This window comes from Polyodon spathula, chromosome 6, assembly GCF_017654505.1.
Source record: "Polyodon spathula isolate WHYD16114869_AA chromosome 6, ASM1765450v1, whole genome shotgun sequence".
Taxonomy (NCBI): domain Eukaryota; kingdom Metazoa; phylum Chordata; class Actinopteri; order Acipenseriformes; family Polyodontidae; genus Polyodon; species Polyodon spathula.
The window spans coordinates 13,857,874-13,882,684 of record NC_054539.1 but is presented as its reverse complement, the minus strand read 5'-3'; the positions used below and the strand labels follow the sequence as shown (position 1 = coordinate 13,882,684).

Sequence of the window (24,811 nt, the reverse complement as noted above, 5' to 3'; positions counted from 1 at the left end):
AAAAGCTAGATGACCTAACCCAAACCTTACAAATCCAAACCTTGTCCAATGTACTTGAGTACCACATACTGTATCTGCAAAACTGCTTGTACCTATTGAAACATGAAGTTGCATTTCAGTTGGGCTAGGTAAATTAAAAATGATTGTAGCAAGTGCAAAAAGACACTGATGTAGGAGCTCTGTTGCAATTGTAATTAGACGGCTGTATAACTATCTAGAGTTTAGCTTGACTCCCTCTTCCATGGGGATGGGTCTTCCTTGCTTTATCACACTGTTTATTTCCACTACTCCCAAAAACCCAGACGACAAGCAACCTGCATAATTTACTCAAATGTAACGCAAAACTGGTACCCATAATCTTTCACCCACAGTACACAGTCAAAAATTGCTGGCCCTAAATATAGTGTGTGGAATACTGTATGTGCCAGAAAGATCACTTTGCATAGCCAGCCCATAGAAATTGTTGACATTTTTAAATACCAGGACTTGAATACTGTTTATATTGGACATAAAATGACAATATGACTTTCAAGAGAAGGTACATTCAGTATAATAAACCAAGAACTATAAGACGTTTCTGATGGTGCAAAGGAACTTGCCTCTTCAAGAGTCTCCAGCTGCTCATACCAATAATGCTGAGCTACGTGTCATCTGATCCATGCCCTCCAAACACAGCTTGGAATGTCTTGGCTGTCACCTAGTTAGTAGGTCAGCTGTGAAACCAGAACTAAAATCAGCTGCAGCGTTTCCACTCTTAATCTTATCCCTTCGACCTTGATATGGTAGGAGACAGGCGTGTAAAAATACCATGTTCCACTTGAAGCACAAAGCAACTTCTTAAAAGGGAAATGAATTGAAAACTATTTCAAGACCTTGTTTTTTTTTATTTTGTTTTGTTTTTTTAGGTGTTTAAATACTTTAAAATTAACAGCGACATTCTAAAATTAAAATAATGACAAAAGTTGTAATATATCATTGTTAAAACATGTCTATATTTGGTATAGTTTCAGCAGCCTCAGGTTTGAGTGACATGTAAATTAAAGTGTCCTTTGATCTGGGAAGTTCTACCTAAAATATTGAGGAAAACTGATAGCATTGTATAAGATGTCAAGGCTTTGTGGTGCTATTTTGCACCCAGGGTGACCTTTTTTGTGATAAATGTATAGCTGTATAAACATCCATATCACTATAGCAATCAGCTTTAGGCTCCTGCCCATTGCATCAATATTTACCAAGTAAAGCGGTAAATGTCCAAAATAAACGTGATAATGCTTTACTTCGGACATGTACCTGTAAATCTCAAGAATGACCATGTGCGTTTGCCAATAAGCTTTCAGTAAATATCCAAAAAGCAACACATTTCTTCATAATTCCAGACACTTACCAATAAGCTTCGGTAAATCATAAGATTAACCAGTAAATTGACTGAAAAGCAATCCATTTCTTCATAAATGAGGACATTTACCACCTTACTTTGTAAATGTTGACAGTTACCATCAAAAATGAAGAGTTACCAGATTCAAACTTTTACCGTAACATATACAACAGTGCAGTCACATATACAACAGTGCAGTCACATATACACGAGTGCAGTCACATATACATGAGTGCAGTCACATATACACTAGTACATACAAGGACACATTTTGCTTTCCTCCTTCTTGTATTTTTCCTTACTGAAAATTGATTGCAAACATTATGTACTAATAAACTGTAATATGTTACACTATTATGTAACAATAAACTATATTTGTTATTTGTTTAATCTCAGATGTGAAGTCCGGGATACAGCTCAGTACACTGCAGTTGCAACTAATGTCCATGGACAGACATCTACTAATGCTTCAGTGATTGTCAAAAGTAGGTCTTTCTAGCTCTTTGTAAATGAAACGTGATTAACTGGCATATTTGTTTCCATATCTATGTATATCTATATCTACCTTCCTTGTTAATAAATACGCTCTTACTGCTTTATAGGGTACAAAGGTGAAGAAGAGCCTTACCACTCGGTGATGCTTCCTATCCAGAGTAAGTAAAGGCTTACAGTCTGTGTGATTGCTATAAATAAAGATCACACAGTTTAACAAAGACATATTGAACTTAATCGATGTAAATATAATTGTTGGTTAGACTCCCCCCCCCACCCCAATCCTAACCCTAACCCTAACCCCCCCCATTTTATTATATGAGAGGGCACCATCCGGTGTTATACAGGTACTTCATTCTTGGTACAAAATTAAAAAATGAGTTCAAACTAGTTTTAATACAATAATCTTTTTGATTACCCAACTAACATCTGGCACTTACTTTTTAAGTAATAGTAAGTCAACTGGTGACATGTGAAAGTGCACATTATCGTTCTTTCTCCTTTAGTTCCTATGCTGCCCGAAATAACTTACACTAAAATTGATATCACGTTTCTGGAGAAGTTTGATGTGACCTTTGGCACTGAAGGAGAAACTCTTACCCTGGTCTGCAAAATGATGATTGTACCTGATCTGGCCAATCTCCAGCCTGAAGCTCAGTGGTACAGAGATGGTAAGGAAGCATTGACTTATCAATAGCATTAAAAGTTCTGAAGAAAAAAAGGGGGAATAACTACAAAGTACAATGATGTAATTTGATTTTTAATGATTGAACTGTTGTGGAAATAAGAATTTAAAGTTTTCCTGGGACAAAATATGCTTCTTATGCATATTCATTCACCTGTCAAACCCCCTTTTTATCTAACAACAGTCCTTCCCCTATAGATAATTTCCTCTACCCATCCTTTAATCAGCCAGGCACTAATTTAGTGCTGTTATTGCCCTACTGGTTCTTTCCCTGCTGAAAAAGACAAAAGCTCATTTAACAAGTCTTTAATTGCTTTAGGATTGCCTACAGTTAATTGGTATTTCATCACTGAAAGGAACTGTTAGTTTAGAGTACAAATACCTGCTAATTAGTCAAATAACCCAATGACCTCTTTATCAATTAAACCCACACTGTCAGCATTTAAGCCAGATAAAACATTTTCTTAAGTAAGGAATACAAAAAACAGGCCTCACAAGGCCTTTGACTGTAATAGCTCTAGAGCTTATTTAATGTTCTTGCTGCATGTCCAATAATACTCCTGGGTCTTTAATTCATTACATCCATCAAAGCACCTCCTTTGTATACCCTCTGTCAACTTCAGTCCATATTATTCCCTTCCTTACACGTGCTGTCTTGTCAAAAACCATGAATTGCATAAAACATCAGTTAAACCATTTCCAAACCTGCAAACCATGCCAATTGTAGTAGAGGCTGGTTCTGCCAAATGCCTGTTTGGACACAGTGGATTCTGTCAGTCGGGAGTGATTGTAAGACATCAAAATATAGGGGTATAAAACAACACAGATTTGTGTAAATAAATAAAATTTAAAGAAAATTATACTTTAACATTGCAAATCTGAGAAACAACTTCTAGTTTTTTTTTCTTTTAATGAACAGTTGTTTTAGACCTTGACTAGCACTAATTTTGGACTAACTAATGTTAATAGGTTCATATCCCCAACATCTGTTTGTAATAGTCTACCCTGTACTGTTTGCAATAAAATGCTAGACTTTGTGTCATGACCCAGTTCTGCCATAGCAAGGACTGTGTTATGTAGAACTGCAGTATTACTGTGTATCTTATTTGTTTGAGTGTTAAGTAAAGCTACAGTGACAATGTCTTTTTTTTCATTTTGTTTTTTTTCTAGATGTTCGCATTAAGGAATCAAAATGGGCTGAAATGAAGTTCGGAGCTTGTGTTGCTAGATTAACTCTGACTCATCTTAATAAGGATGATGAGGGCCTGTACACATTGCGCATGGTTACCAAGGGTGGAAGTTCTCAGCACTGCGCCTATATATTTGTAAGAGGTATGAAAAAGTTTCTGTTATATTGTTACATCTACTTCTATTGTATATTTTTTTAATTAAAATAATAATTATTATTATTATTAGTAGTCGTAGTAGTAGCACTAGTACTAGTAGTGCTGCTGTTGTTATAGCTATTTGACATTACTAAAATATGTAAGAACTAAATACATCTGAATATGAAGACATAAATAAATATTCTGTTTACTGAAATCCACAGATTATAGGAAGTTTTTGAAGCGCACTGATACCCGTTCACTATCACTTTCATCATCCAGACATATTCCGTTGGCTGTTCTGTTGGAAATACCCCAGTAGTTTAACATATATTGCAAATCATGTTTTTTTTTTATATTACAGATGCTGAGTCAACAGTAGCTGGAGCCCCCGGAGCCCCCATGGATATTAAAATTCATGATGCTAACAAAGATTATGTCATTGTATCCTGGAAACCACCAAATATCACTAGCGAGAGCCCAGTCATTGGATACTTTGTTGATAGGTAATTACGGAATACAATTTGAAATATGAAATATCTATTGCATTTCAAAGCTTCAAAGTATGATCACAATAAATGACAACAGAAAATATCAGCATATTGTAAATCTTTTTTTTATCAAAACATGAAACATTTTCAGACCAGCTATATTAATTCTGTGTTCAAGATGAGATACATTGAGTCACAGCTTAACTGATAGACAACATTTACTCACTAACTAAATACAATTTTGCTTCCAGTTATTTGTATTTTTTAAATTGTTTTACAGATGTGAAGTTGGAACTGAAAATTGGATTCAGTGCAATGACTCTCCCATTAAGATCTGTAAATACCCAGTTCATGGTTTATTTGAAGGGCGCTCATATATATACCGGGTGAGAGCAGTCAACAATAAAGGCATCAGCAGGCCTTCCAGAGTTTCTGAAGCAGTAGCAGCCCTTGATCCTGCTGACTTGGCTAGACTGCAAGGTAAGAACATGCATGGAGAATATTCCATCCCTACTATATATATATAAAACACCCAATAAGACTTTTTATTAAAAAGTCTGTCATTGAATATACTCTGTTTCTATTAGCATTTCTAAACAGTAGTGTTTGTACAGTACATAAGTGTGAAGTAGAAAGTGTACAGCTCACCTGCTATTTGGAGACTCTGGGTTTGTTTAATGAACTTCATAAATAATGTTTTCAACATCAATCAGCATTAAGACAGGGGTTATAGTCCCTGTATTTTGGTAGGGGTACTGAATTGTAACTGAGCTGCTATCCAGCTACCTAATAACAATAAATTTGCACAGCAGTTTTGCAGCTTCCAGTGCTTTTGTTATCAATGTGCTTTGCTTTTACTTCAACAGTCATTCATCTGGAAAGAGGGAAACAAATTGTGATCTGTCAAGATGAACTGGAAGGTAATTTGTGTTTCATATTGTTTTCCTTAATATGCATTTTAATAGAATCAACAACAATATCTGTACATTTACAGAATACATTTAAATACTAAGAAGTAAATGCATGCAACACTATGAATTATGTGTACAATACAGTACACGCAATCACGTACTGTAAGTGTCTTCCAAGTGCATGTTTTAAATATTAATGAACTGCAAATACAGTGTAACAACATGTATATAATATCCTTATACACTTTGAAGTGTATCCAAGAAAACACTTATGTGGTATTGAAACACACAGATCAGAGTATTAATCTGCCATGGAATTGCTGATCCAGACTAAACCTCCTAATAACACAGTGATATATGAATCATGTAGGTGATGTCAAGATCCCAGGACCCCCCACAAATGTGCATGCTTCAGAGACAAGCAAAATCTATGTTGTGCTCAGCTGGGAACCACCTGCTCCCCGTGGCAGGGAATCACTGATGTACTACATTGAGAAGGTATTTATCCCTTTCCTCTAAGTTTCATAATGAACCACTTCAGCACCCGAGCTGAAAAGTACATTCTGTTTTGGTTTTAAAAATGCTTGTACTGTTCAACTCTACAGAAACAGATTTGTCAATATCAAACTGGGTTAATGTGAAAAAAACAAAACACACACATGAATAATAAGTAATAAATCGTTATAAAAATGAAATATACTCAATGCAAATCAATTTTAAAAATAATAAAGTGTACTATTGTGCTTTTTTTAATTAATATTTTATTTAATTAACTGGTGCATCTGAAATGTGAAATGATAATATACATGCATATACATCTGACACGGTTTGTTCTTACAATGACAAATGCATTGCTTAATTTGTTAAAAAATCATTAGTAATGTATATATAAATGTTTTATTATAAAAAAAAGCTGTAAAAAAATAATAATAATGATAATACAGAAACACATAACACGTGCAACTAATTATAAACTAATTTTTACTACTGTATAACATAAAATTCACTGGACATGATCTTGGGCTGCGTAGAGGACCTCGAAAATTAATAATAGAAGATATATGCTTTAGAGAAGAGGAAGGAGATTCCTCTTGACTCGCGGGAAAGCCACCCGAACTGTTCGGTCTCCCAGTCTTCCCCCAAGGCAGATCTAGAGGAGAGAAATGGGAAGACGACAGTGATAGTTAAATTTGGCCGGGGGTCCCCCTTGACTTGCGGCAGTTGGGCTTCTAAGGTTGGGAAGTGAGCTTTAGTTACCCCCCAGGAGGGAGCCTGTGGAGTAGCCGAATAGAGGAGGAAAGCGTAGTGGGGGAGGAGGGGAGGATGGTGAAAAACAAAAATGCAAAAAGAGAGCAAATACAAGGCTTAGGGTTTAAATAGGGGATTAGCAGATGTTACTGGAAGGAAGTAGGGGGAGGAGCCCTCGTTCATGCCCCCCCCATAACACACAAGTTTAAAATGAATATTTGTTTTACTTATAAAAGTGATCATTATCAGGTATGTAATATATATATATATATATATATATATATATATATATATATATATATATATATATATATATATATATATATATATATTATATATTAATATATAGATATATAATATTATATAATTTCCATCCTCTATTATAATATATAAAGGTGTCATAGAAATCCTGCTTAAACCCTATTAACTGATAATGATGTTACCTTAACTGTTCATCACTTGATTCCAACTGAATTGTATGTATACTACACGCTATGTCCTTATTCTATAGGAGAGGAGGGAGGTATTATTGTAACTCTGAATCATCCTGTAATTGTTTCTTTCAGTCCTTGGTTGGCAGTGGAACCTGGCAAAGAGTTAACACTCAGATTCCAGTGAGATCTCCTCGATATGCTGTATTTGACTTGGTAGAGGGAAAGCAATACCTTTTCCGTGTGCTCGCTGTTAATAAGTTTGGGACCAGTGATCCTTCCGAGCCTACTGCACCTATTCAAGTTCAGGAGCTCTATGGTAATATTCATGTTGATATTGTTTTCTGCTCAATGTGTTGCTTTTTATTTTCAATAGCCATGTTATTTATTTGTTTCATTTGTCACTGAAATATAAATGTATATTATATACTATGAAGTTGTATTATTTAAACTGAAATTTACATTTCATGTGGTACAAAACAAAATATAATGTGAAGACCTTAAAGCTCTATGAGTCTAAATAATTGTTGTTATTTGGTTGTTCTGCCTAGGAGCAGGAGTGCCGTATGGTATGCCATTTTAAAGAATCCTTCAATAACAATTTAACTTTAATGCTGATTGATAATTTAACTTTAATGCTTTAATGCTTGCCAGAACACTTTTAATTATATTGCACACATTCTAAACTAATATGAATATTATGAAGTGTTTTCCAGTTCTAATTCACATTATTGTATGAATACATACAGCCCCTGTTAATTCAGTAGAACAATACATAACACACTGTTGACTAAATGGTGCTGCCACTCTTAACTGTGAAAGCATGAAAGTGTTGACGTTACACAAATATAAAATGCTCCTACATTTTCACAGTGACGTGCACTGTTCAATAACTATTTCTCTAAACAAGTGTTCATGTACATTTGATAAGATATTGTAGTTTAATTTAATTATAATTATAGAGTATAAATAAATACATGCTTATCAGTATGCAGTTATGGAAGTGAAAGACAAAACTGATATAAGAAGTCCTGCATAAACTCTTTATCAACCTTTTCTATTTTCATTATTAATGTCCTGGCTTACGACCACGGCCTTGCAAATGAAAAATAATTCTTGACGAATCTGGAAAACCATTTAATTAGTCTGTTGGATTTCAGTAAATGTAGAATTTGACATCCTTTTGCATATATGAAATGTCTAGTGTTCCTCTATATATATATATATATATATATATATATATATATATATATATATATATATATATATATATATAATTAATATATATAGATATGTTTGAAAACCATTTAATATATAAAATGTATGTGCATATTTAACAATGAAATGTATTTCACACAGGTATTCCCTCTGCTCCTGGTTGCATTCTGGCTACAAGAAATACCAAAACCTCTGTTGTTGTGCAGTGGGATCCCCCAAAACAAGCTGGAGGACTTATTGGCTATTACATTGACTCCAGCGTAGTGGGGTCAAAGCAGTGGAAAACATGCAACCACAAACCAGTCAAACACACCAGGTAACCTGAATAATCGGAAACTCTCCAAATTGCATTTACTGTTCTTTTCTACTCAGCACCTGGTTATGTAATTGTGAGGATGAACTCCATACATTGAGAATGCACATTACATCATTTCCTTATTCTTAAAATGTTGTTTGTAGGAACAATGTAGCTGCAGTGTAGTTAATGTAACTACAGCAACTGCTTTAAATGTATTGATAAAGATAAATAAACAGTCCTATGCATGTATAATAATAATAATAATAATAATAATAATAATAATAATAATAATAATAATAATAATAATAATAATATTTTTAGGTTTGTGGTTCATGGCCTGACTACTGGAGAGAAGTACATCTTCCGTGTGAAGGCTGTAAATGATGTGGGTTTCAGCGAGGAATCGCAGGAATCATCTCCCATCAGTGTGTATGCTGCTCTTAGTAAGTACTGGGAAATTATTTTCTGCACATTTGTTCTGCTTACCCAAGCAGTAGTCGAGATTGTAGTTGACATTCAAACCTTATGCTGATGCAAGTAGAGTATGCTTGTGTGGATCACAGTGACAGTAACAAGAGGCTTTGAAGAACAGTCTACAACATTGACTCATTTGTTTATTTCTTATTGAAAAAAGCCTAGTAAATCTGCCTTCAATTGATTAACAGATAATGTGTTGACTGTCTTTCATACTGTGAAATGTTGGGTGTGCAGTAATAATCAATAACTGGAGTCATTCCTTTTTTAGGGGCTTGAGAACTTTATTAAGGCTGCTCACATACACTGGACACACATACTTCCAAGCAATTTATTATTTGTTTATTTAGCAGATGATTTTATCCAAGGTGACTTACAGAGACTAGGGTGTTGAATTAAGCATGAGCTGCAGAGTCACTTACAACAACGTCTCACCCGAAAGACGGAGAACAAGGATGTTAAGTGACTTGATTTGACCCTGGGACCTCCTAGTTACAAGCCTGTTTCTCTAACCACTGGACCACACATATTACCCATTCACACAATAAAGTAAAAACATAAGTTAATACACATACATTATACTATTGGCTTGGATATGTTATGTGAGCTTATGTTTACATTTTATTATTCTGTTAGTCAGTATCTATAAATATTTTAATAATGGAAATTTTGCAATTTGAAATGCCATTGAAATGCCAAACTCTCTTCCAGTTGTGTGCTGTGTTACATATATATATATATATATATATATATATATATATATATATATATATATATATATATATATATATATATATATATATATATATATATATATATATGACTAGAGTGTTATAAAACCTATATACGTTTGTATAGATTGTATCTTGATAAATGTAAAGATATATGTTGTTATTTGATTGCTCTGTCTAGGAGGAGGAGTGTCACATGGTATGTACTGTATAGAACTTGTGTTTGTATAATAGTTGTATATCTTTTCTTCCCAAAACACTTTTTCTATTTTTGCACACTTTGACATGAATACATAATCACATAAAGTGTTTTGAATGCTGTTCACTGTTATAACACACACACAATGCCATCTAGTGGTATTAGTATTGAACTACCACAGATAATATGTTTGTAACTGTCACAGCATGTTCACTGTTATGGTGTGCCCCCCAGTGGACAAGATACTGCATAAAAAGTCTAACAGAAAACATTTCTTATTTTCTTATGAGCGCTACCAACATAATCACTGGCTTCCCTTTTCTTCTGTTGAATATATTGTATTGCTCTATGCAGATATTTCAGTGACTCAGAATACTTTGTATCCTTCGTGACCCCTGTAATTATTGCATAATTGTTTGGACACAGTGAACTAATTAGACAAGTAAAAGTACTCCTGTTTGCATTCGATAAGGAATTGATTCGACAAAGAAAGAAAGAAAGAAACACCTTTCCTGGTTTAATTAGTCTCCTCATTGACTAAATCAGAAGACAGCAGTCTCCCTTACCAGTATAACATATTTGTCTTGTATAATATCCACTCAGAAGTCTGTTTTCAATTTGTACCCTAGATTAACCCAGTTGCTTAATTATATGGACACATTTAACTAATTATTCCAGGAAAAGTACTCATGTGAGCATTCAATAATACCATTAATGCAGAAAGCTGTCTCTAGGCATTTTTCCTGTAGTAACTGTTTTGTATTACATTGCAGCAAGCCCTTCTCCTCCTTATGGCATCACTCTCCTTGCCTGTGATGGCCACTCCATGACCCTGGGCTGGAAGTACCCACGATATTCTGGTGGTGCTCAAATCACTGCTTACTACATCGATCAACGTGATGTGGCGGACCTGCACTGGAAGGAAACTAATGTGCCCCCCATCAAAGAAAGAATTTACAAGGTGGTTACCAAGAATCCGTAAAGGGTTGTTTTTTTTTTGTTTGTTTTTTTTAATCTCTTATTTGTATTTTTTGTAATGTAATGTGTATATGATCGTTTTTTTTTTTTTTAAATCTATTTGGTCCTGATTTCATGATACATTATATAGCGGGAGACATCACAACTGCTTCTTAGCGACATGTCATAGCAGCCTATCACTGATTCAGTTGAATTCTGACTTTGAATGGAAACAGCACTTAACAGACTTTTTCTAATTAAAATTCAGTACCTTAAATAAGGAAAGACCAAAGCACTTGCCATCTAATAGGTCTGTCTAGAAGATGCCGCTGGTGTAGTTGTAGACAACCATCTCTCTTCCAGTTTTAAAATCCTCGACTGTTATCTCCTCGATTTGTCAAAATGCCCTGTAGCCATGCCGTATTTACAATAGACATATTGAACTAATTTGAACAAGAAAAGTATTTTTTTGAGTATTCATTGTCGACAGTAATTGACACGAGGCCTGGTTTTCAAATACATTTATACAAGCCTCTTAAATATTGAATGTTCAACTGACCTTTTTTTTTCTTCTTCTTAATTCAGGTCGAAAACCTGAAAGAGGGCTCATTTTATGAGTTCAGAATTCAAGCTGCCAACCTGGCTGGTGTGGGGCTTCCCTCTGATGCAAGTGACCACTTCAAGTGTGAAACCTGGACTATGCCAGAACCAGGTACAGTGTGTTATTTCAGCATTTATTTCCAAGTAAATAAATTGGAAGGCACTGTTAAAAAAAAAAAAAATAGCAACATTATTTCTAATTCTACAGTTTCTAGCGTATATACAGACACACATGCATCGCACAGACGGGATGATTTGTGTTTCCCAAACGCATGCAAACTGAACAGTGGGTGTGAGGATTTTTTTTTGGGGGGGGGAGGGCGCGACGACACCCTTTTAAGGTTGATATAACTTGTAAGAAAGATGTGTTTGTCCCGTTGTAATGTCTCTCTTAAAATATTTAGGACCATCCTATGATCTGACATTCTGTGAGGTTAGAAATACTTCTCTGGTGATTCAGTGGAAGGCTCCTGTATACACTGGGTCAAGCGCAGTGACAGGATACCATGTGGATATTTGTGAAGTGGGTTCAGACGAGTGGAAAACTGTGAATGAGAAGACAATAAATCACTGTTACCTGAAGGTACACCACAATAAAAAATAAGACACCTAAGTAGTTACATTTTAGAAAACCGACGTTTACAAAAATTGTTTGCATATTTGGCCGTAAAAATGTGTGCAAGAAGTATCTGTTTAGAATGACACATGTGGTTTGCCTTTTAGATAGAATCTGCGCAAGCAGACCCTATTGAGTTATACAGGCTTTTTGCGCCCACGTCCACTTATTGTGCCATTGGCCATGCATTTAAGCAATTGCTTCATGTGTTTATTAAAATATTGCTTCTGTGTAAAAAATATTATTTTACAAACTTTCAGGTTTCAGATCTGGAGGAAGCCAAGTCATATGTTTTCCGAGTTCGTGCAGTCAATGCAGCTGGTGTGGGCAAGCCATCGGATGTTTCTGAACCTGTGTTTGTACAGGCTAGACCAGGTACAGTACAATAACATGGAAACAGTTTTAGTCCTTCAGAAAGAAGATGCATCCTTAAAGTACTTAATAAGAATAAGTATATGACATTGTAATTCTCAGATAAAACAGAATGCAGCAAAAACTTAAACAGTTTATTGATAGGGTGTCTTCAGAGTGGGATCCTATGGGGTTTCATGGCAAGTTTGATCCCTGACAGCCATGTGAATAAGATCAATGTGTATGTCTGGGAATACATGATACAATATATCAGATATACTGCTTAGTACCACAGAACATATTTTAAACTAGATTGGCACCACCAGCACCCCATTGAGGCAGAATGCAGTACTGCAGTCCTCCCTTGCCATGAATGACACATTAAGAGAAACAGAGAGACAGTGGTGTAAAGTAAGAAATGGAGTATTCTCATTAGATTTGTACAAACTCGCTTTCATTTAATAGATTTTGTAAAACCCAGGCTGGTGTCCCCAAAGGTACTTGAGGCTCATACTCAATTTAAATTATGACACTAATTGAAAAGGCAGTAACATTATTACAGATAATGCCCCGGAGGTGTTGCAGTTATTCTGTTTGAAAGCAATCCAGTGATCTCTGACAAAACAGTTTTAATTGAACTGGACATTTTTGTCTTGTGGGTAAACAATTAATGACTGGAAGTGCACGCAGTTCCTTTCAAATTAAAAACTTCACTAACTTACACTGGTAAATTGCAATAGTTTGTATCCTGAAATAATTTCTTTATTAAGCAGAATTATAGGCACAGGCCATTTGTTCCCATCTGCATCAGCTTTTGGGGTTCAAAAGTGCTTAGTTAAGACACCTTAATTTAATTTTAAAGTCATGTTTTTTGTGGGCAATGTCAATTGAAATAACTCTGAATAAACCAGCAGGAAGTAGGTTTAATCAGTTTCCAAACTGATATGTACAGTTTAGTTTAGTTTTTCACATTTTTTGTCTCTTGATTTCAATAGTACCAAAGACCTGATAATGAAATGCATAGTCATGCGAGTAGACCTTGTGACACTGTAGGCAGTTTGTCCATACCTGTGTTAATGTTAACACAAAATAACTCATCAAAGACTTTTTTATTCTAACATTTCTATTTAGTAATACTTTATGGACATTAAAGTGCAGAAGTCTCACCCCACTGTAGTTTTAAAATAGCTTTACTTAACTAAAAACCTGAGGCCAAGCCAGCTTTTTATACTTGCCAGGAGCGATTGTTGCTGATTTTGGTCTCAATTTCTACAATTACATTGTGTTATTTATAATGTAGATTTTTTGCCCTGAGTAAAATTATGACAAATGACCCTGTGCAAGTTACATTTATCTGAAATATAAATTGTACCTATGTTCCTAGAGAAATAATGGTAATACTTGCACAGCCTGTCTGCACAGTTGCAATGCCTGTTGGCCACCTTTAAATGCAAACGTAATGGATACAAATCAAACTATAGCATCTTATTCCAGTTTGAATCTTTTTAATCTAATTGAAACCATTGAGTAGAATAAGTGAGGTACCAAGGTATTAGGCTGTCTGCTGAGTACACAAAAATCATTAACAAATTGTATTTTAGGAACATTGGAAATTGCTTCTGGTGTGGATGAAGAAGGCAACATTTATCTGAGCTACAAATGTAATGAAATGACAGCCATTTCTCAGTTTGTTTGGAGCAAGTCGTATGGAGAAATCACTGATTTCTCCAGAGTCGGCATTGAAACGGAAGGAGATCAGTGAGTAGCACATGTTTTAAGCATGGCTTGAAATACCCACAATTAAATGAGGTCTATGGTTTACATTATCTATTGTTTAAAGGTACATCTTTAAAAGCCTGCAGGGTAAAGTTAACATGATAAAAAGCATAAGAATGACATAAAGAAAGAACTTGCAACTGAGATGATTGCACGCATACAGGAACCTCTTTGTGTTGTTTTTAAGGGTTGTGGCAGGTTCTGTCAGGCCCTACTGCTTTAGACACCTATGACATCTACCAATAAATATGTTCTGCTTTTGAAATTTAATCAAAATAAAAATGCAATGGTGATTTCAATTGCTATGCCCCTTTGATTATTTTGAGAATAAAAAAAATAAATGTTTTTCAGCTCTAAAATTGTCTTCAAAAACCCTGATAAAGAAGATCTGGGAACATACTCTGTGTCTGTCACTGACACCGAAGGTGTCTCTGCAAGTTATGTGCTGGAAGAGAAAGGTAGGTTGCCTGTAACTCATTACGTCATGTCACAGTTACTCAAGGCTAATAGTGCTTAAAGTCCCACACATAAGCTTTAGACTACGTTTGATTGGCCTGAATACAAATACCCTGTTTGATCAATGAAGCATTATTCACACAGGACCATGTGCTGAATAACCTTTAATGTGATTTTTAAAATTTTAATATATATTTAATTTACAATTTTGTATATTATTTTTTTTTTTTTTTATTATGCATTAGAACTGGAAAAACTGATGACTCTCAGTCATGAAATAAGAAACCCAAGTAAGTAAAAAAAAAGTATATGAAACCATGTTTTCCCTTGTAAATCTGACTTGATAGTAACGATTGTATTATCCAAACTCCTCTAATTAATCTAACTGTGAATAACCAAGAGGCAGCAATACTTAAATCTCCCTGTCAGTACAGAAAACTGTTGAAAAAGTCGTTTTCTAACTATGCAGTAGTAATAAGTATTGTATATTAATCGGTGTAATACTTCAAAGAGTGGTATGTAAACAACATTCCCCCTGAAGCATTCTTTTTTTCCATGCCTTTTCAGCGATCCCTCTGAAGACTGAACTGTCCTATGAGATCTTTGAAAGAGGACAAGTTCGTTTCTGGCTGCAAGCTGAGAAGCTGTCCTCTGCAGTCAATTACAGATTTATTGTTAATGACCAAGAAGTCACAAATAGTGAGGTATTTTATTTATTTATCTTTATTTCTGAATGTAGATCAACTGCAACCCCAACACTAGATATAGAAAAATATAAACCAAGATTGTTACTAACCCTAACGTCCTGGCTCAGCCCTGGAGCTTCTTACACTGGGTACCTTTATAACAGAACACAGCAAAACACACCTGGTTCCCTAGTCTTCCCCAGCAGGTCGCCTTGCCGCTCACTCAGTCAGCACTAACTCAGTCCCCTTGTCTGTCATATGTTCTGCGGCCTATATCACTCAAACCATCCCACATGTGCTCCATTCGTGAGGGACACTGAAACAACCCAGTCATAAAAAGGAATAATTTAGCAAGAGTTCCTCTGATTTTGATCCTACAAACACCATCGGCAATAGTTCTGTGAACTGCCAGAAACTAATTCATTGCTACAATATCCTTAAGAAATTACCCTGGACTGTGGTGTTGTGATACTGCCTGGATGTGCTCACTGAAGAGGCGTAAGAAGGAGACCTTTCCTGACATTTTTGGAAAGACAGACAGATGGAGGGAAGGAAGCATAACCATAAATAGCCAAACAGTAAGACTATAGTCTAAATTTTACTGTAGTATAATAATTGTATGTGTTCTATATCCTCAGACACATAAGATTAAATGTGACTCCTCCACCGGCATTATTGAGATGGTAATGGATAAGTTCACAGCACACAGTGAAGGTACCTACACAGTTCAAATGCAAGATGGAAAGGCCAAAAACCAGTCCTCGCTGGTTCTTATTGGAGATGGTAAGGCCAACTACATATGAGCAGTAATTAGCTGCATAGGTGTATTCATGGTGTCTTATAATGTTGTCTCTCTCTGTTATGTTTAGTTTTCAAGGCTGCCCTAGAAGAGGCTGAGTTCCAGAGGAAAGAGTATCTCAGGAAACAAGGTATTTCATTGATCTAAGAAGTGGGAAGAGATTGCAAATCAATCTGATCTCCTACTACAGCCATGGAGTCAATCAATACAAAAGCTAAAAAAAACAGAGCACACTTACTCCCAGAGAATTAGCCAGATACAATTCAGGAAACCAAATAATTTTGGTATTAGTCAATCAACATTCAGGGAGTTGTATATTAAAACAATAGTTTGACTAATACTGTACTTTATGTAATTTTTTTTTAATGCACATTTATATAAATAATTTAAACAGGGACTCCAATTTACAGTCAATTAATTATTTTGTTAACACTGGTGGTCAGACGTCAGCAAGCCACATTGCTGAATTGATAGTTGCAGAACATACAGTAAATGTCATGTCAAATGCACAAAATGTTGTTGTTGTACATGTACTACAAAGAAATGAGTATTGTAAAAAGACAATTAAACACTGACAGTAACTAAGTCCAAACATATTCTACTGCCATGTTAAGCACCTTCATGTCCACAAACTCACAATGTAAAAGTCATGAGGCCATTTAACTGTGCTGCCCTCGCCTCAAGGGTTGCCAGAGAACATCCACAGGTATGAAAAGATTGATAAATTAATTGCAGAGGTGATGCGACATTTTAACTACAAACAATTGATCAAAATAATTCTGCATTTTCAAAGGAACACACCACAACTGGGTAGATGGCATGCTCAGTTTTCTTTCTTTGTGTCATGAATTATATAATATTTTTCTAATACTAGGTCCCCATTTCCTGGAATATCTTTATTGGCATGTAGAAGAGGATTGCACTGTTATGTTGATCTGCAAGGTAATTCTATCTATACAATTGTATTTATTAATAACACTATGTAACACAATTTTTGTTCCTGGGTAGTAAGTGTTATTTCCTAATTGCTTATGCCTCAAAAGTATAGAAAATGGCTAATATTCCCCACAAACTTTGCTTTTGTGACCAGGACAGTGATAATTTGAAATGTACCTATTTCCAATTTGAAAACGGTCTTTTCGTTCACATAAAGTCAGAAAAAAACAACATATGAATCCAAATTAACATGTATTTATACTAAAGTAATACAAAAATGACTACAAAAGATTTAGAAGTGAGTATTTTTTTGGGATTTACGATTATACTGTAAATCACTTTCACGAATCAGCCCCCAAATGTAGTCTCTCATCATGTTCTTGTTATACTGTCCTTGGTAGCGGCGTTCAAAGTCCAGTATATCCTGGTGGAAGCGCTCGCCTTGCTCCTCCGAGTACGCTCCCATGTTCTCCTTGAATTTATCAAGATGAGCATCAAGGATATGGACTTTGAGGGACATCCTACAGCCCATTGTGCTGTAGTTCTTCACCAGAGTCTCAACCAGCTCCACATAGTTTTCGACCTTGTGATTGCCCAGGAAGCCCCAAACCACTGCGACAAAGCTGTTCCAAGCCGCTTTCTCCTTACTAGTGAGCTTCTTGGGGAATTCATTGCACTCCAGGATCTTCTTTATCTGTGGTCCGACGAAGACACGGGCTTTGACCTTTGCCTCAGACAACTTAGGGAAGAAGTCTTGAAGGTACTTGAAGGCTGCCGACTCCTTATCTAGAGCTCTGACAAATTGTTTCATAAGGCCCAATTTGATGTGCAGTGGTGGCATCAGCACCTTCCGGGGGTCCACCAGTGGCTCCCACTTGACGTTGTTCCTCCCCACAGAGAACTCGGTCTGCTGTGGCCAGTCCCGCGTGTGGTAGTGCGCCTTGGTGTCCCTGCTGTCCCAAAGGCAAAGATAGCAGGGAAACTTGGTAAAACCACCTTGGAGACCCATCAGGAATGCCACCATTGCAGCCTCTTGATGCCATCTCAGAAAAATGCAGATATGTATCCACTTAGGCAGCTGGAACTAAACTGAACTGGTGGGCTTAAGGCCTCTGTATTTATACTACTATTTATATTACTGGAAAGTTTTAGAAAGTTCTAGAAGTTACTTCAAGTCTACTCAGCACTGAATCTATCTGGAATGTTCTGGAAAACAGGTACATTTCAAAATATCACTGTCCTGATCACAAAAGCAAAGTTTGTGGGGAATAATAGCCATTTTCTATACTTTTGAGGCATAAGCACTTAGGAAATAACACTTACTACCCAGGAACCAAAAAAAAAAAAAAATTGTTACACGGTGTAATGATTCTAATAAACATTCATAATGTAAACTGTGGCCCCTGACATAGTAAAAGTGTAATTATAAAACCATAATAAACATGGCTTTTTATTCATAATGAAACCTTAATTTGATGTGTATCTGCCATGAGTTGACATGTCTTATTTATTGGAACAGGTGGCCAACGTCAAGAAAGAGACTGTGTTCCACTGGTACAAGGATGAAGTTAAGATTATACCTGAAGAACCAGATAATGTAATGTCTGGAATATGCAAGTTGCCAATCCCTCAGGTAATGCGTTCCATATGGATATTTCCATGTAGTTATATTTCAAATAAAAAAATCAGAAAATAAAACAGAATCAATACTGAACCGCAATTAACAGTGCACAATTATTTCTGTACTTCCAGTTCTCTAAGAAAGACCAGGGTGTTTTTAAAGCAACACTCTCCGATGACAGAGGGCAGGACGTGTCCTTATTTGAAGTAGCTGGCAAAGGTAATGATATAGCACATGTAATAACATACCCTGCATTCACAGAAATACATTATAGAACACATTTGAGTATTAAGAAGTCTATTAACCAGATTGATCCTAATAAAACTTGCAAAGCTAAGGTGCATGCAGTAGTTTTCAGTCTGGAAAAGTGGCCTTTCTGTGTGGGCCAATTATAATGAAAATGGTCTAACCAGACTGCTGATGTCTCTCATTAGTTTAGTTACTTTTTGGTGTACTTCTCAATATTTAAAAATGTATTGATTTTTTTTTTTTTTTAATTATCAACAATGTTAAAAACAGGTTGAGTCTAGAACAGGCAATTTCCAAATGAGCTTGCCTCTGATTTTTCCCTTCTAAGGTATTTTTAATCAAAAACTAAGGGGAAATACATTTATTATTGCCTATAACATTATTTCTGTTTTGTTTTAGTGTTTGATGATATCATAAACGGCATTAGCAGAATAGCTGGTAAGTACCCAATATTTTTAATTCTTGACTTTTCTTTAATGTATTACACTAGACTGGTCTATAGGTCTCAAAAGTAGTTTTCTTAACTTTTATTTGTTTAATTATTGATTTTACTCCACACTGGGGCAGATTTTCCACTGTGGAAAAATTGTCCATGTAATACATAAACAATCGAGTGGGCAATTTACCAACAATTTGCTATTGTGTAGCGACCCAGCTGAGTACTAAACCTATGACCAAAAGTTTGACCAAATGTGGCGGCATTTATACACCTGTGCGACTTATACACTGTATTTTACAGTAATTAACACATTTTACTTAATAAAGTGAAATGAAACCTGTTGAATAATTTTACGTTAACATATGGAATTACATGCTGCTTAGTAATTTTCCATATACTTTATGAAAAACTGACAAAAATTGAAAAATGTGGCATTTCGAAATACTGTACACTAGTATGGCTTCCAGTAGACTTTTGCTATATCAATTCTAGGTGATGCAAAACCTTTGGCCATAGCTGTATATGCAAACTGACACAATGACACATTCCTTAAAGGTAGTCCACGATGTGTTGTTTTATTTAGCATCATACAAATAAACCTGCAATTGCCTATTTGGTTTAAGTATGGAACTTCAGATAAACATGAATAGAAACATGCACAGATTGATTCAGAAGCTGAATAAAAGCTAACTGTTTGGTTTTAGGATCCTCTGCCTCCGAACTGAAGATTCAGTGCACCCCAGAAGGAATTAGGCTTCAGTGCCACATGAAATACTACACAGAAGAAATGAGAACAGTCTGGTCTCACAAGTATGCAGCTTTTCTAAAACAATCATTTTATTGATATTATTATTGCAGTACCCAGGCTGTGTATGCAAGCATTGTTTATAATTCTAGCATCAGTAAATACGCAGAAACATACACCTGTCTACAGACCACGGCGTGTGATGGCTTCCCTTAAATTGTTAAAAAATTGATTTTTTTTTTTTTTTTTTTTTTTTTTTTTTACATTTTTCGCTAAAATAAAATGAAAAAGGCAAACTCTTTAAGGGTATAACTTGGGTACTGAACACTTTGAATCGTCACAATGAATTATACAGCTGAAGTGCAACCTATAGCTGGACATGTCTTGTGCTCAGCTTTGTTTTTTGCTCTTCTCATATTCCAATAACATCCCTGTCTCTAAATTAGGAATCTGATTTAACTTCATGAAGCCGACTGTAATGTATTTATAAATGTGCAAAACTTATGTTGGAGGCTGATATTTTGTTTGTCGTTCAGGTTCAGATGGAAGTGATCCAGAGAAGCGTAAATGATATATCTCTTGCAATCACTGACACTCTCTTACTGTTTAAAGTTATAATAAAAACAGCAATGAATACAAATAAATATAAATTAAACCATTACACAAGAGACTGACTGAATGTAATACATCTTCATCTAAGTAATTGTAGCAGAGATGCTCTCAAGGCTATCATGTACTGTATGATTCACTGTGCTAGTCACATTCGCTGTAGTGTTTTATGAATTGGGATCTAAATTATACGTTATTGATGTAATTGTTTCCCTAATGTAGACTGTAGGTGACAACATCTGCATGTTTTCTCAATACACATATTTGGATAAGGAAATGTTTGTTAAAAATCTAGGACAAAAAATAAATATGGCACTGAATAAGCCTTTTAAAACCATGGTGACAACGGTTATTAGATTTTGTTCTGACATTCTGTTATGTAAATACTCTGAGTGTACATTAGATGATTGATACTGACACCTGTAATGTGGTGTTTCGTTATCCTTGCCAGGGATATGTATTTTGCTCACGTTATTTGTCTAATATGATTAAATTGTGTGTTTCAGAGAGACAAAGATTTCCTCGTCTGAGAAGATGAGAATTGGTGGTACTTCTGAACAGGTCTGGCTTCAGATCTGTGAACCAACTGATAAGGACAAAGGCAAATACACTATCGAGATTCTGGATGCCAAGCAGTCATACCAACGGTCCATTGATCTCTCTGGTCAAGGTAAAGTAGCAGCCATGCAGAACATCCTGTTTGTAAGACAAACCTTTACATCACTTACCAATCTGCAATCAGGTGGTAGTTTGTTTTTAAAAGTAGTGTACGAGGTAAATATTCAACATTCTAATAAAGGGCTTTAATAATTCAGATAATTTACCTTTGTTTTTTAATCAACTACAGTATTGACCTACTGAATAATGGATATGCATACTGTTTAGCAAATATCAAATAAAAAATATAATTAATTACTGTATTATTAGTTAAACCATGTGTGAGTGCATTTGACATTTTGCGTATGCTTTTGTTTTTGCCTTTATTAAAACTCTGTTACTTTATTTATTTTTATATTTCAGCTTATACCGACGCATATGCAGAGTTCCAGAGACTCAAGTAAGAAAAACAAATATTAATTGTTGTAAAGTGCTTTTTTTTTTTTTTTTTTTTTTTTGCAACTTGTACAGTATTTATGGCTCAGAACAGTTCTCTTAAAAAAAAAACACAGAATCCACTGCTATTAATATATTTAATAAACATTGAATACATATTTAACATTCTCATTACCAATGCTTATAGAAATTAAATTAAAACAAATTCTGTACCAATACTGAAACACAATTTCTCACTGACTGCAGTATATAAGGAATATCTCCTCTATGTTTTTAAATAAAATTGTCATATTGTTTTTCTGTTTTAGGCAAGCAGCCTTTGCTGAAAAGAGTAAGTACAGCATTAATAATATACTTACAATAATGCATAAAAAATGTTTTCCTTTAAAAACTCAGATCATGTTACTAACAGCAGAAGCAGTATTTTATAACATAATACTTTCATCCGTAGATCGTGGCAACCGTAGATGGTCTGCGGAGTTATTGGGGGTCTGCCTGCTGTGGTAACTATCATGGAAAACAAGGTAAATATTTATACTGTATATTAGAAATGTGTTTCTCTGTTATACTGGGCTTTCTTTGTGTCATGTGGCTTGATATGAATTATTCTTATTTAACTGTGTATTAAATTTTTTTTAACAGTAATGCCTATGTTATCAGCCATATCTAATATCTATATCTATATATATATATATATATATATATAATATATATATATAATATATATATATATTATATAGATATATAGTGATTAATCTTATGTTAGCCTAAAGTAAAACTGTGACAAGCAAGAGTAAAAATGAAAAAGCAGCTGCCATCTTATATTTTTTATAAACAAAACAATGCCCCCCTCTAATAAATAATTTGGACAGATTCTGCTCCTTTTAGTATGGAGTGTTATTTATCTGACAGAGCAAATCAGACAGAGGTAGGAAGTAATTTAGTGAAGGAATCGTGGCCTCTCACTTAATGGGCCTCTGGTGGTCGGGACAATACATTTAGATGCGAAGTGCCTGTATTATAGGAAGGGCTGAGTATGGGTAAGTAGTATAACAGGAATAAAAGCTTGAGTGCACATTGATAAAAATGTCTGAAGCCCTCCCTGCCTCACTAAAATCCTAAATATTTTCTAGTGAGCCGAAGTGATAAATGATTATTATTTATTATTATTATTATTATTATTATTATTATTATTATTATTATTATTATTATTATTATTATTTTTTTTTATTTTTTTTTATATCAAGTTTATAGCTCTAGGAATAAACTACATTTATCCTATGAGTTTTGAAAAGAACCTGTGAAGTCCTGTGCAGAACCAACAAATTCCATGCTGCTGTAGTACTAAAATAAATCTGAATACTTATTAACTACTTTTCAACTAGTTGAACTAAGTTGGTCTGACAGAACAGAAAAGGCCATATGGTGACATTTTTCAGAATATTGTAATTACCTTGCTGTTGTGTCTTGAACTCATCAAAAGTGAGGGTGTTGAAGACAAAAAATAAAAGCAGATGCTATGAATTTTCCCTCTTATCCTATTTAGACTCTTAGCCTGACTTGCACTGTGTTTGGCGATCCAACTCCTGAGGTGGTCTGGTACGCGAATGAAAAGGAAATTGACCTGGGTGATCACTTCAAAGTGACCCTGGAACAGGGGAAATACGCCAGCCTCACCATCAATGGTGTCTCGACAGAGGATTCAGGAAAATATGGCATCAACGTCAGGAACAAGTATGGTGGGGAGACTGTTAATGTCACTGTAAGTGTGTACAAATATGGAGATGATGTGCCAGCGCCCAAACTTGGCCAAATGCCTAAACCTGCCCCACCTCCAGTACAAAAGCCAGCAGCAAAGCAACCTCAGCCCCCCAAAATGGGAAGGCAAGCTAGGAAGTAAATAAGAAAAACTATATACACTACAAAAGAGAGTGGCAGTAAAATGAGTTTATAGCATGACTTTAGAAACAATTGAAGCTATTTAACTTGTCATTTTCCACTAAAGAGGTACTGGTCTATATTACTGCACCCTGATTGTTTGTACCTGTCATTTAGAAAGTCAAGGGATTCGTAGTGCTTCAGTAGTGTTACCTGTTATGATAAAACATGCAGTGATGGAAAAAAGCATCACTGACATTTAGAAGCTGAGGAGCTTCAATGATCCTACCTTCTTGCCTATTGTAGCTTTGGTGAAAAATGACCCCTGCTTTAATATTTAAGTTTGAAAGCTGCAACTTAATTTGTAAAAGTCTGAAATGTGTTTGTGGATTAATAGATATTGAATACTGAACAGTTACTATCCACAACAGCACACTGTTTTCTAAAGAAAAGTCACCTGACTAATACACTGATGTTGCAGAGTTGCTGTATTGTGTTTCTTTTGCTTTGTGTTAATAAAGATTAGAAGTCACTTTTGTGTTGTCTGTGCACTTTTTTAAAATAACAACACCAAATGAATAGGATCACTCCTGTCCACAGTATTTGAAACCCAATGTTTTTTTTTTTTGTCACTATATATTAATATACAGGGGTTGGACAAAAAAGTACACTAGTCATTCCAATGTCAACATTTTAGGCAGCAAGGACGGCACCTATTCAAGCTTGGGGTACAAATCTTTGGTGAACTGTTCACAAAAAAAGGTCTAAAACAATAATCAATTGATACCATAAGTAATTAGTCAAAAGCGTGATTTATACAACTGTTCATCTTACAGGTGTTTCTGTTTTTTATCCAACCCCTTTACTGTACTTAACTGCACAGTTTACACTTACCTTATTCCGCAGTTAACACTTTCATTATCGTGCACCTCAGTCCTGACAGTCCTTGAAAGAAACAAGGACAACATCTGCATAATACAATTCCTATGAGGTTAAAAACCACCTGTCAACAACTTTAACAGAAAGTTAAGTGTCCTTTGGTAATTTAGAATAAATTAATAGGCTGTCCCATTGCTTTGTGCCTGTGGATTTTAATTATTCTGAGAACAAAGAGACTGAAAAGTATTCTCTGCCGACAGCTTTAGAACATGATGTGCCCTAA

The 24,811-nt window shown here is 35.1% G+C and overlaps 1 protein-coding gene across 1 annotated transcript in view; it reads left to right on the top strand.

Annotated features, from left to right (window-relative positions):
- Nucleotides 1-24,181, top strand: part of LOC121316867 (myomesin-2-like) — a 29,008-nt gene extending 4,827 nt beyond the window's left edge. Inside the window, exons 7-39 of the mRNA XM_041252145.1 lie at nucleotides 1,772-1,860; nucleotides 1,978-2,028; nucleotides 2,374-2,538; nucleotides 3,723-3,884; nucleotides 4,242-4,383; nucleotides 4,649-4,848; nucleotides 5,235-5,288; nucleotides 5,650-5,777; nucleotides 7,094-7,277; nucleotides 7,510-7,527; nucleotides 8,318-8,492; nucleotides 8,796-8,917; nucleotides 9,861-9,878; nucleotides 10,652-10,839; nucleotides 11,421-11,547; nucleotides 11,840-12,018; nucleotides 12,312-12,426; nucleotides 14,004-14,160; nucleotides 14,530-14,636; nucleotides 14,880-14,924; nucleotides 15,202-15,338; nucleotides 15,959-16,103; nucleotides 16,190-16,249; nucleotides 16,994-17,061; nucleotides 18,575-18,688; nucleotides 18,808-18,895; nucleotides 19,325-19,363; nucleotides 20,069-20,174; nucleotides 21,225-21,388; nucleotides 21,739-21,775; nucleotides 22,080-22,111; nucleotides 22,249-22,295; nucleotides 23,318-24,181. Coding sequence (XP_041108079.1) covers nucleotides 1,772-1,860; nucleotides 1,978-2,028; nucleotides 2,374-2,538; nucleotides 3,723-3,884; nucleotides 4,242-4,383; nucleotides 4,649-4,848; nucleotides 5,235-5,288; nucleotides 5,650-5,777; nucleotides 7,094-7,277; nucleotides 7,510-7,527; nucleotides 8,318-8,492; nucleotides 8,796-8,917; nucleotides 9,861-9,878; nucleotides 10,652-10,839; nucleotides 11,421-11,547; nucleotides 11,840-12,018; nucleotides 12,312-12,426; nucleotides 14,004-14,160; nucleotides 14,530-14,636; nucleotides 14,880-14,924; nucleotides 15,202-15,338; nucleotides 15,959-16,103; nucleotides 16,190-16,249; nucleotides 16,994-17,061; nucleotides 18,575-18,688; nucleotides 18,808-18,895; nucleotides 19,325-19,363; nucleotides 20,069-20,174; nucleotides 21,225-21,388; nucleotides 21,739-21,775; nucleotides 22,080-22,111; nucleotides 22,249-22,295; nucleotides 23,318-23,671 — 3,817 coding nt within the window. The 3' untranslated portion in view covers nucleotides 23,672-24,181. The remainder of the gene's footprint in view (nucleotides 1-1,771; nucleotides 1,861-1,977; nucleotides 2,029-2,373; nucleotides 2,539-3,722; nucleotides 3,885-4,241; nucleotides 4,384-4,648; nucleotides 4,849-5,234; nucleotides 5,289-5,649; nucleotides 5,778-7,093; nucleotides 7,278-7,509; nucleotides 7,528-8,317; nucleotides 8,493-8,795; nucleotides 8,918-9,860; nucleotides 9,879-10,651; nucleotides 10,840-11,420; nucleotides 11,548-11,839; nucleotides 12,019-12,311; nucleotides 12,427-14,003; nucleotides 14,161-14,529; nucleotides 14,637-14,879; nucleotides 14,925-15,201; nucleotides 15,339-15,958; nucleotides 16,104-16,189; nucleotides 16,250-16,993; nucleotides 17,062-18,574; nucleotides 18,689-18,807; nucleotides 18,896-19,324; nucleotides 19,364-20,068; nucleotides 20,175-21,224; nucleotides 21,389-21,738; nucleotides 21,776-22,079; nucleotides 22,112-22,248; nucleotides 22,296-23,317) is intronic.
- Nucleotides 24,182-24,811: the final 630 nt, after the last annotated feature.